General features: G+C 48.1%; 1 protein-coding gene across 1 annotated transcript; it reads right to left on the reverse strand.

Moving 5' to 3' along the window:
* Nucleotides 1-2,226: 2,226 nt before the first annotated feature.
* Nucleotides 2,227-10,462, reverse strand: SFRP2 (secreted frizzled related protein 2). Its single transcript, XM_006190826.2, has 3 exons — nt 9,724-10,462; nt 7,267-7,347; nt 2,227-3,387 (listed from the first exon to the last, which is right to left on the reverse strand). The coding sequence occupies exons 1-3, from the start codon at nt 10,220-10,222 to the stop codon at nt 3,083-3,085; spliced, it is 885 nt and encodes a 294-aa protein (XP_006190888.2). The 5' UTR covers nt 10,223-10,462; the 3' UTR covers nt 2,227-3,082.
* Nucleotides 10,463-12,314: the final 1,852 nt, after the last annotated feature.

Below are 12,314 nucleotides of genomic sequence, written 5' to 3' on the forward strand. Positions count from 1 at the left end.
CTTTGAACTTTTCTTTTTAGGCTGATCTCCTATTTGGGGATATTTTAGCCATTTATTAACAGGTCATGAATCATCAGGAAAGCCAGAAATCCCATGTTTTCTGATTGCTTGCTTTTTTCCCCCAATAATGGATGAACATTCATGTTTTCATCTGCCTACCAAATAAATCTGATAGGTGAAAAATTCATCAAGAATACAGTTATGATTATCTCAAAAATAAATGAGCCATATATATACTTGAATCATTACGCATCTACCACAGTGCAGTGTCTCGCACATAGTAACGCAGACAATAATAGTTCTCAAATGACTGAAATCTAAAAGTTGAACCAAGTGAGTGTTTCTGACACTTATTGTATGTGTTGTTGAGCTGGAGGACATAGCCGTATTTCCAATGTTTTTGTGCAGTGTACTTTTGTAACTTGCTTCATTTGCATTTTTGTCTTAACCCATGTTGCTGTTTGTTAAACAGTTTTTTTTTTTTTTACAGTGAACACTCAGGCCAGAAAAAAAAGAATACAGTTATGATTATTTCAAAAATAAATGAGTCATATATATATACTTGAATCATCATGCAAAAGAAAATAATAAAACAAAGTGAAAAATCAACCCCAAACCTACCCGCTCTGCCCTGGCATGTATCATTGGCTCATAGCTTTATCAAGGATGGGAACAAGGGGTGGATGGGGATGGAAGCTCCATAGAGAGGCATATATGGCAGGAGGCAGACACTAGAGTGTTACTTCTGCTACTTCCTCAAAACATGTCTGGCACTAACTACCTCTCCAGAGCTGGAGATCTCGCATCCCTTAATACGGGCAGGTGGCTTTTGCTTTGATTGGAGAGGGAGCATTCAGACAGATCAATTTCTTCCAAATTGTTTCTTTCCACGAGTTTTGGTTGTGTTGTACTTGCTTCCTATTTCTGATTCCTAAATCCTTGGTTTACTGTTTCTTTTGTCTTTTATCTTCTCTTTCTTTCTTTTTTTTTTCCTTTTCTAGGGTCTCTAGTTCCCTGTTTCAAATGTTTGAAATGAGTAATGGCCTTGGTATGTGAACATCCCTCTTCTGGTCCATGGGTGCCCTGTAGGAAGAGGGCTTTCCCATGTGTTTGTGGAATCATATGAGAAGCAGAGTTGAGAGGGGAATGAAAGGGATCACTGAAATCCCAGAGCTCAGGCAGGCAGTGGGCTGTATTGACTTTTGGTTCCAGAAGACCTTGAGGGGCTGTAGAGAGATCATGGCTGTGTGTTCAGGAAACTTTCAAACGAAATCAACAAAATGCCACCAGGTATAGGCTTCACACGGACACCACTAAAATTTTCAGATTGATGGGGACACTGCGTTGCTCTCCCATATTACCTGTCCTGATATTTCATGCAGCTTCTCACCTGTCAATATGTAATTATCATCGTGGTTATTTATGTTCTTTCACTCTCTCATGTAATCGCCAAAAGAACAAGGACTAACTTCTGTGTCCCCAGCACTTAGACAGGGCCAGGCACCTAGCAGATGCCCAGTAAATGTTTGCTGAATAGATGAGTGCCACTCTGTTTCTACAACCCCTCGTGGACTGAATAGAAGACAGGATTTGTTGCCTGAAAGGCCTTGGTTTCAGCTCTGGCTCTGCCTCATATTAGCCACGCCACCTAACCCCTCTGAGCCTTACTTTACTCCTGTGTTTACTAGAGTTTCTCTGGAGGCTCCTAAAACAAAACAATGAAGCGTCTGGATGGACATTTTATGGATGGATGCCCTTCTCCTCTCAATGCTGGTTATTTTCATCCTCCCCTTCCTATCCCCTGCTTCCCCATGGCTACTCTTCAAATCATGGCTCTCTTGATCGGAAGGTTAGAGTGTAAGTGGGGAAAGAATGAACATTTTTTACAACGGTGATTCCTTTTCATTATAAAAATCTGCAGAAATGAAAAAGCACAACCGTCGAGCTCGTGAACCTTAGGTTTTTAGACTAGTGTTGCCCCAGAGCTGCCGCTGGATTGCTGAGAAGGGACAAAAGCAGGAACGCCCTCTGCAGAGCCCTCAAATCTCCGCCTTCCTGCAGGCTCCGCAGGGGTAGGGTCTGTGTGAGATGTGAGGCACCAGGCGGAGCTGTCGGAGGGGGGAGACGCTTTCTGAATCACTTAGGAAACAGACACTTCAAACTGTGGGGAGGTGACAGCTCCCTTCCCAGTTCCTCCCACGAAGAAGACAAGACAGAAGACGAGGAGTTGGTAAAACAGGATGTCAAGTTTATATACAAGAATATATTGTTTATCTGAAATATTTACAGTGTTGGTTAAAGCAATATTTGTACAACTTTTTCAAGTCAACTACTATGTATATTACAGGGAAGCTACACTGGTTTAATTTGCAAAATTAAGGAAAAAGTGTTTTAAACAAAGCTTAAAGTACTCAGGTCAATGATAACATTTGTCTGCGTCGCCCTTTATTTGAAGAACTCATGCTACGGTGGTTAATGTGGTTTTTATAAATGGAAATACTCTACCTGGAATAGCGATACGTACTGCAGTTGTCAGTTCCCGACAGGGATGTAAAATGCCAAGTGAGCTGTTACAAGACGTAGGCGCTGAGTATCAGGCTGAAGCCGAAAGAGATGTTGAGATAACAGCCAGCTTTATCTCAACCGGGTTTTGGACCCACGACAGTTGGAACCACAGAGCAAAGCGGAGCTCTCTGCACGTTCCGGCAGCCTTGGAAAGTGAAAATCGGCTGACCCCAACCAAACCAACCAACAAAGTCAAACCCAAGGCCCAGCTGCACCTAGGCGAAGCTAGTTTTGACATGAGCTATTTTAAAACGTCGTAGAAATAGCCATGATTTTATTAGTTGGAATATTTCTACATGATTTGGGTGGGTTTTTTTCCTTTATGTGAAAACAGCTCTCCATTGCTGATGCCTCTGAGGGCCTTACAACTCAGGACATGCCGGGGGTGCAAACGTGCAAAGGGCAGGGGGGCAGCTCCGGGCTGGGGCCGGAGCTGCAGGGACTGTGCCTGGGAAACGAGCGCTGAGGTCCCGGAGGAGACAGGGTAGGGCGGGCGGAGCCGGGCTGCGCGGGGAACCTAGCACTGCAGCTTGCGGATGCTGCGGGAGATGCGCTTGAACTCTCTCTGCCCCTTCTGCCACCGCTTCACCGAGGTGATGACCAGCTCCCCGCCCAGTTTCTGTCCCATGACCAGATAGGGCGCGTTGATGTCGTTCATCTCCTCGCAGGTGCATTGCAAGCTGTCCTTGAGCCACAGCACCGATTTCTTCAGGTCCCTTTCGGACACACCGTTCAGCTTGTAGATGGTCTTGCTCTTGGTCTCCAGGATGATTTTGGTGTCTCTGTTGATGTAGGTGATCTCCTTCACTTTTATTTTCAGTGCTACGAAGACAAGAGGGGACAGAATTACAGTTATAATGAGGGAACACATCCTGCTGCATGTTTGTGGGACTCGGCTCCGGGCAGGGAAAACAGCCCACCGCCCCTGGGCTAATGAGACTGTCAGGGGCTGCAGGTAGGGGTTTGGGAGCCCAGGGCAGCAGGTGGCTCCGGTTCTAAAGCCTCAAAGGCTCTGCCAGGCACTTTGTTTCAAATCCGCCATCTTTTAAAGACTTTGCGGGACTCAACTGACTCTTTTTCCCCCTTCGCCCTTGTGTTCCTGTGTTTGTATGCAGGCTGCATGTGGTTTGTGCTCTCCTCCACAAACGACTTCCCCTATTGGAAACTTCAGCATGAAAAAGAAATGCCTGACTCTAAGGTGAAACACAATCCTTCTGTGGCTGTAAACTTTAAACTCAATTTATATTGTCGGAGAGGTTTTTGGACAAACCTGTAAGAGAATTATATCACACAATCATTGTTTTCTAAAGAACAGACTACAGGGACGGAGCACTGATCTTACAGCTGCATTTGATTTGGTAAAGTAACTAGGAGGAAAAAATATCCAAGACTTTTTAAGAGCACAACATGTTTAGCTGTAAAAGTGTTTTTCTGAAGACCTCATCCTCAGATACTATCATTTGCCCGTCCAAGGCCAAGGCGTTTACAGCTCATATATGTCCTGTTTCCAAAAGGGGTATGTAGGCTCATTAGAATGCTAAGACCAAAAGTAAGTGGTTTACTATAAAAGACACATTTTATGGTCATGAACAGTATGCTTTGGGAAAGAAAACCCTCCAAACATACATGCTGGAATTAAATTTCAAGACTCCATGAAGGCAGGGAAAGGATCGAATTTTAAGGTTCGAAGGAATCATTCAATTAAAATCTCTTGTTGATATATGAAGTGCCTGAAAGCCAGAGAAGTTTAGTGACTCATAGGAGGTCACCAAGTTAGGTTGTGTCCTGGCTGAGTCTAGTTCTCAGAACTCTGCTCCCCAGATTTCCTCCACTAACTTCTGTGGTCTCTGAAGGCAGAGTATCAGATTTCTTGTCCTGGTTGGCGCATTAACACACGAAACTGTAATGTGTCCTAAGACCCTTGGTGACATTAACAGTTGTTCCCTATAGATGATATGCAGGTGTGACCTTCCTGACGGATGGAGTTTAATGCATTGTTTAAATTAGTAACAGAGGAAGAGGGTTTTGTGTGGGTATCACTGCTCTGGGGATTTCTTTTTCTTTCTTTTTTTTTTTTTTTTTTTCTATTTCAGAAAGAGAATCTGACTAAGCATGGCTTTTCCAGTCCAGCAGGCAATGACTGATGCTCAACCAGGTAAACCAAGGATGCTGTGACTTGGCCAGCCATTATTTTATCTGATACGCATCTGAGCTGCAGTACCGAGTTCTCAGAGTTTATCATGAGATAAGTCCCATGGAAATATCACATGTTCCTACAGCCTCTGCCTAAGGGCTGGGAATGGGGAAGATGTACGGTGGGAGAAGTGATTATAAGGCTACCTGGGAGCCTCGCCTATAGCCTGCGTGAGATTTCACCTGGTCAAACAAGACATTCTTGAGCTCCAGACATGAGAAAAATCACCCCTTTTAACCAGGGGGGAGGATTTCAGGAGAAGATGAGAATAGGGAGAATCAAAGCGCTCAGATAGCTTCCTGCGTGGGAAGATGTGAACGCGGATGCAGGATGCGGCAGGAGGCGGAGGTGATGATACTACCTGCTCCAACAGAAGGTTACCTACATAGGCTGGTAGTTCTGGGCTATTCTTTCTTTGCCAGTGCTTTTATCACTAGAATAAGGAGGTGTTCCACATGCTCCCTGTACTTCAGAAGCGCACGGAGGAAGGGTGTCACGCTTTTGTGGGTGATTCAAGTTAAATGCATCAGATTTCTACTTTTGTTCCTATTACCTTTTTAGGACTCCTCCAAAGTACAGAGGCGATGTGGGAAACCGCTTATACATCCTACGTGATGCACCCCCTCCAGTTTAGGTTTATTATCCCCTTTGGGACAAAATGAATGTGGAGAACACAAAGCTTGTGAGGTATCTGCATGTGTGATACCTTAAATGTAACGACTTCTACGTCGTTTTGAAAGGCTTTCTCCTCTAAGGAGAGACGGCATGAGGACACACACTCACACACTTTTTTTTTTTTTTTTTTTTTTTGGCCCAGGTCATGATATAGCATCCTTAGGAAGGAGATCTTCTGTAAGGAAAGCCACAAAGCCAGTAGGTAGTGTATGTGTGTGAGTGTGTGTGTGTGTATGCGCGTGCCCTAATTTCAACTGTTTTGGAGCCCCATGATATAACCAACTTTTTCATGGAAGCCAGGAGAGAGATCTGTATTAAATCTACTGCAAAGCCCATAAGCTGCTTAAAGGAAATGATATTTTATATACATTTTACTAAAATTATATATATTGTTTTACCCTCAATAAAATCTTGTAGCATGGAAGCTAAGCACTGGGTTCAGAAAGGCTCTGGAGATTTGGGATTGCTGCTGCCAATGTTTCTGGCCCTTCCTTACTTTGAGAGCTGTATGTTTTTGAATGTAGACACATGAAACCCTATGATCCAGCTGTGGCTCTTGCTGAGGGGAAGGACTGGCTGGGACTTAGAGCTGCCTCCTTCCTTCTTCCCTTCCTCAGCAGGATGAAGCTTCCCCTACAGCAATGGCAATCCCGGACCAGCTAAGGTTAACCCAGGACACCTCCTGGCAGAGATCTGGGGTTGTAAGGATGGGAACGGGTTGTTCCCAGAGTTTTAGGGACCTGGCCAGGCCTGAGACCTCTGGGCTCGGAACCTGGAAGGCGAGTGGTTGCTCTCAGACTCTAGAACTTAGTCGAGAATGTGGAAATGCTCGTATAGATTAGAGTCTGTTAGTGTTTGATAGAACAGGGACCATCTCTGTTCACCAATAAGGTCAACCTTCTGCCTGAATAAACACTTTTAAAGGGCACCAACCTCTCAAACACACCAAAAAGTGCCTACTCTTGGAATGGGATGGAAACAAGAGAGTCGCAGGAGTCTGGGTGAAGTTCCTGGCCACCCCAACTCGGAATTTAATGCTGATCCTGTGTCTAGGTGGCCCCTCCCCTCGGAGGCCTGAGGATGGCAGATAAGGTGCTGCTAGAGCTCCGGGTGGACAGTCTCTAACCCTCTTTCTCTTATAGTACTGACTTATAATCCACAGAATTGGATCACATATCACACACATTATTTACTGTCCCCAAGCACCATGTCATCACAGCACCTTTCACGTATCTTGCCAAAAGTAAATTGCTAGCTTTATTTTTTCTTCTTTTTAAATGTAAGAACACTCTCCCCGCCAGATTACTAACCAGTACCTTGGATATATACACTGATGGTAGAACACAGAGAAGCAAAGCCTCATGAGTTATGAATAAAGTAAAAAGATTTCTGTTTGGCACTGTAGTAAATTTTTATTTTTGGTCAACTTAATGCCTGGAATCTGTTTGTCTGGGGTTAATATTTACATGTTTCCTTCCCTAGTACATATGTTAAGTGACTTAAAGAGAACACGGCCCAGGATTATGCTTGTTGGCAAGAAAAAGCCAAAGTGAAATGAAGAAAGTGCCATTGAAAATTCATAATTTGAACCATTCTCATTATCTGATTATTGCTGAACAGGAACAATGAATGTCACCTAAAAAGATACAACTCAGTGCAAGATAGTTACATAGGGAAGAAACTAGCAAGTTAGATGATTTTAGGAGAGATAAGCCGTGATGATATTTTTACCCTTTATTTAGTCACATCTTAATGAATTGTACCGTTAGGTTGTGCTGCGAAATAAAACTTCTGAATGTGAACTGTTTCGTTGGTGGTGGTGTGTTACTTACCAAAATCATTTTTACAAAGAGTTTCCATTATGTCGTTGTCATCCTCGTTTTTATTTTTGCAGGCGTCGCATACCTTTGGAGCTAGAAACGTGACAAATTAGTAAGTTTCCTTAAAGGGGAACAGCAGGTGGCATTTGTAAACAACTCACAGGGGCTCATCCAGGCAAGAGCAGCAACTGTCTTTCCTGTAAGACCCCAGCTTCCGTCTCCCTTACAAAAGAAGGAACACCCATTCCTAAGAAAGTCTCCCATGTCTCCCATTTTTTGATGGGCAAAGCTGCCCACTTGCTGTGCTTAATACATGATGAATCCCCAGGCAACGGGCGCTGTGTAGCTACAGGTAACTGGGCCAGCCTGCAGCTTTGAGCTCTTCCTCCCAGTCTGGGGACAAAGTCAGTCTCTGCAAAAGTAGGTCCCAAAGCCTCTCTGAGGAGAAAGCTCTAAAAGGCCCTTGAGGGATTTTGGAAAACGAGCAGCCACAAACTCCGGCCAAAGGATCATCTTTCTCAGCTGCAGGCCACCAGGGCCGCCTGGCCTCGGCTGGGCTCTCAGCTGAGCTCTGTTTCTCGGGGGAGTCATTTCAAGGTATTTCCAACTCGCGGACACGGAGAGGTGGCTGGCGTAAGGATCACATCTGGGCTCTTTCCACCTGGAAGCACACCTCGCTAACCACTACAACCTGCTCTCACTGGTGCCATCACCTCGTGCTTTCTGCAAAGTTTGTGCTTGAGTTAAGCAGCCTTTCTTTCACTGTTAGCTTCCTCCCTGCTGCTGGTTCTTCTTGCCTCTCTTTGCCTGTTTCAGACTCTCAGAAATAAACAAAACAACAACAAAACCCAAACAAACAGAAAACTCAAAGCTTTTCCTGAAGCCAACGAAAGTTAATTGTCTCTGGGGTCTAACCGAACCTAGGAATGTGAGCAATTATCAGAGAGCCTGCTAAAGGCTCTTTCAGAAGAGTCTGATTTCTTGGGAAAAAGGAAAAGCAGAAAATATTCATTTTCTCCCATTTATAATGTAGTCAGGCTGTCTCTAACATTTAGGTGAAATTCGATTTTCCTTAATATGAAATTGAATTTTCACAGGAAAACAAACTATGTGACTCATTATAGAAGTTATTTATCAAATTAGAGAAAGTGCAGAGCGGATTTTGAAGAACATGAACTTTTATTTTTAAGGGGAAATGGCTTTTTGGAGAAATATAGTGTATCATGCTTGGTGCTGATCGTGAAAAATAAAAACAAAAGCAACACACATAAAACTGCCCTCAACTCCCCTCTCTCAAACAAAATGAAACTTTTCCAATTAGGAGCTCTAGGAATGTATATAAAATGTTACTAACCTGTATTGGTTGGTCTGTGGTATATGTTGGACAAATGTTTGAAATATGCCAAACATTTGCAATAAATTAGAAATCTAGCCAATAAGATGATTGCACACTCGCGGTGCCTGCCAGGAAAGATTGCTGAGCAACTTTGCATTTTCTTTAACTAATGATGGCTGTAGGAAAACAATTAGAGATTGAAAGGGAGATGCTGCTGGAGCCCTGAAGGGGATTAGGAAGCCCCCTTTCCATTGGGTGAGGGGGGGATGTAAATCAGTTCAGACACAATGTATATGTTTTCCTTTCAGGAAGAATATCAAGAGCCCATGAGGTTTTCATTGCTTTGATGGTTTTTGTGCAGGAACTCCCCCTCTGTTTTCTAAAACACTTGGGAAACTCTCTTTTGCACGATTTTCTCCAGTTAATTAAAACCACTCCTACGATAAAAGCTGATCAGTGATAGAAAAATGATTCCTGGAGATTCCCTTTGTGCCCTCTTTCTTGGGCACCTGAGCAGTTACATACAATCAAAGCGCAATTTTCAACACGCATGAGCCAGTCTGGATTTTTATTTTCAAAGCTGAAATCGGCAAAGAGCAGAGTGCCTTAAAACACCATCTGAGCATTTTGGCTATCCTGCCTGTAGGGAATGTTCCTGCGCCTAGAATCCTGCCCAGTGGTAAGAACGTGCTGCCTGAGACTCAGGCCAGGATGCTCTGGCCAGGGTGCTCACCGCCAACTCCTCCACGCAGGACTCTTTCCAGCACTCTCCGTTGTGGCCCCCATGCTAGCAGCTTTAAAAATAATTGTACATGTATCTACAAGGGAAAGACCTCTTTTAGTTCTACGTTTTCTCTGCCCCTCCCTTTTAAAAACTGTCCCTAAGAAAGAGCAACGGGTATAACTCGGGAAGAGAATAAGAGACTTGGGTGTGTGTTGCAGAGGGGAGCAGGGTAATCTCAAATTTGTCACCAGATAACACACCAGGGCAAGGAGAGCGTCTGCCCCGCCCGGGACTGGCACCCCAGGCGGGAAAGCTTTGGGATGTGGGGCGGGCGGGGGCCGTGAGAACACCCCCGAAAAGCCTTAGCAGAGCTGGCCGGGGAGGGGCGAGGATAAGGAGGAGGGCTTACCTTCCTCGGTGGCCGGCAGGAGGTGATCGCTGCTAGCGAGGGGGATGCAGAGGTCGTTGTCCTGGGGGAAACGGTCGCACTCGAGCATGTCGGGCCAGGGGAAGCCGAAGGCGGACATGACTGGAGCGCAGCGGTCCTTCACCTGCACGCAGAGCGAGTGGCACGGCTGGATGGTTTCGTCCAGGTCATCGAGGCAGACGGGGGCGAAGAGCGAGCACAGGAACTTCTTGGTGTCCGGGTGGCACTGCTTCATGACCAGCGGGATCCAGGCGCCCGCTTGCTCCAGCACCTCCTTCATGGTCTCGTGGCCCAGCAGGTTGGGCAGCCGCATGTTCTGGTACTCTATGCCGTGGCACAGCTGCAGGTTGGCCGGGATGGGCTTGCAGTTGCTGCGCTTGTACGAGAAGTCGGACTGGCCGAAGAAGAGCCCGCGCGCGGAGCCCAGGCAGCAGTGCGAGGCGAGGACCAGCAGCAGCAGCGAGCCGGGGCCCTGCGGCATCGTGGGCGCGCGACCCCCGGGGGGCGGAGGGAGCCGAGCCGGGGAAGCACGAGGCGGCCGGGGCCCGAGCTCGTCCCGGACCCGCTCGCTGCGCTGGAAAGCGGGCGGCGGGACGGCGGGAGCGCCGAGACGCCGGGTGCGGGGAGGACGACGCGGGCGAGGCGCTCTGAGCTAGACTCCGCGCTACAAGCCCGCGCGCAGCTCCGGGGGGCTCCGACCCGGGGGAGCAGAGTGATCCGCTGCTGGGGCCCAGCCAGAGTTTTCTTGGCCTTTTTTATGCAAATCCGGAGTTGGGGAGGGGAGCAAGGGAGGAGCCAGTGGAGAGTAATCCGAGGAGGGTTGGTCACTACTCTCTTGATCTGGTTTTGCGTTGAGAATGCCCCTCACGCACTCCCTGGAAAGAAATTCTGGCTGCGTCCTCCGGCCCCCCCTTCCCCCCGCCCCGCCGCCCCCGATGCTGCCGGGCTCGCGCTCTGGGACGCTGTAAACAACGAACAGACAAGCCTGGCAGCTGCTCCCCAACAACGAGCGGGCTGCGAGAGACAGGGGGACACGGGGGGCGCGATGAGCGGCCTTGTCGCCAGGTCCGGGAGGGAACGCACTCCGCCCCCGGGAGGCCCGGGTCGGGGTTGGTTTGACTCCAGCCTTCAGTCTCTGCTTGGGCCCCGGGGCTGCGGGGCAGAACAGCGTTCCCGGGAGCCGCGAGCCAGCAGCCGGCCTGCTGGCTCTTTGTGCCCTTGGCTCGCGCCCGGGACCTGCCAGCCCGTGGCCGCCTCGGCGAGGTTGGATGGTTTCCTCTCGCATCCCCGGCCACAGTTCCCAGCCTTGTCCTTCCCGTACGGCGTGCTCCCGCCCGCTCTTTTAAAAATCAGAATGTCTACAAATAGAGTCGTATGAGTAAAACTTTTGCATGAAAAATGAACTATCAATCAAACGTTGCGGGTGTTATTCTGTTGGGTAAGTCTAGAAAATTATGCTATTGAGGAAATGCCTCTACGGAGTCTCGTAGTGTCACACAACTGCCCACCATTTCCCGGTTTGGGAGAAGAAACCTGCCTCCCTTCTTAAACGAATGGGATGGGATGACTCAGCGCTCGAAGGCATCACGGGCCCTAACACACTCTGGCCCTGGCGCCGGGCCTCTGGAGTGTGTACTCTCAGAGAGGGGCTGGTGCGGGGCACGAGGGGCTGGCAGAAAGTGCGCCAGGTAGGCAGCCTGGGATGGGGTGGGGGTGGAAGGCAGAAGAGGAAGTCTTGGCAGAATTGGCTCCTCCATTCTACCCACGCCAGCGGGCACCGTGCTGAGTGCGGGGTGTACAGAGGCGAACAAACAGGCCGGCTTCTGCTCTCGCGGAGTTGAAGTGCCCTGTAGGACTGCAAATAGTAAGTTCACAGCTGTAAACCTGGACTAGGGTGCCAGCAGAGAGAAAGTGTGTGTGTGTGTGTGTGTGAGGTGGGGCTCCTCTCCCCTAATCGCCCCCAATTTCCCCTTGAGGCAGATCGTCTCCTCCTCCTCAGGCCCCCTGGCTGGGTGGCGTTGCAGATCCAGAGGGAATCCCGGGAGAGCAAGCCCGCCAGGCTTCTTTCATATGTAAGGTGGGCGCATTGTTATTACTTCCTGGCCACTTCGAGCCGTCCGTAGGCTCCGGCCGCAGCTTCTCTATTTCCCTCCTTCCGGAAGATGCTTTGGCTTTGGCGATCCCCCGGGCCTCAGTCGCCTGGCTCGCTATGTGGTCCCACTGCTTAGAGGAGGGGGTTAACGTGGGGTGACGAAACCCCACTCTGTGTAATCTCCTACCCTCTCCTGGCCGTGAACACACCAGGGAAATCGCCTCCTGGAAGGAGAGCATCTTTTGATTCTGACCCAAGTAATCTGGGTCCCTAAAAGCCCAGTTTGCGTCTTTTCTCCTTTGACGCCGGGGCTCTCAGGGGAAAGAGCCGGGGCCGGTAGCAAAAGGCCGCTCTTCGGCCGAATCGGTCCTGGGCCTTTTTGTGTTTGACTAAAGCACTGAGATGCTTAAAAGCCCCGCTCCCCAGTACCAACTACTTCGCAAATAAACCCCCGGTAAAACGGAAGCACATCGAACCAAAC

Source organism: Camelus ferus, chromosome 2 (assembly GCF_009834535.1).
Source record: "Camelus ferus isolate YT-003-E chromosome 2, BCGSAC_Cfer_1.0, whole genome shotgun sequence".
NCBI lineage: Eukaryota > Metazoa > Chordata > Mammalia > Artiodactyla > Camelidae > Camelus > Camelus ferus.

What these genes read in the sequence shown, in the direction of transcription:
- SFRP2 (XM_006190826.2), bottom strand. Translation starts at nt 10,222, where the DNA reads ATGCCGCAGGGCCCCGGCTCGCTGCTGCTGCTGGTCCTCGCCTCGCAC. An exon ending in CCTGCCGGCCACCGAGGAAG is followed by an intron (nt 7,348 to 9,723) that starts GTAAGCCCTCCT and finishes TCACGTTTCTAG; the next exon opens with CTCCAAAGGTATGCGACGCC. An exon ending in TCTTTGTAAAAATGATTTTG is followed by an intron (nt 3,388 to 7,266) that starts GTAAGTAACACA and finishes TTGTCTTCGTAG; the next exon opens with CACTGAAAATAAAAGTGAAG.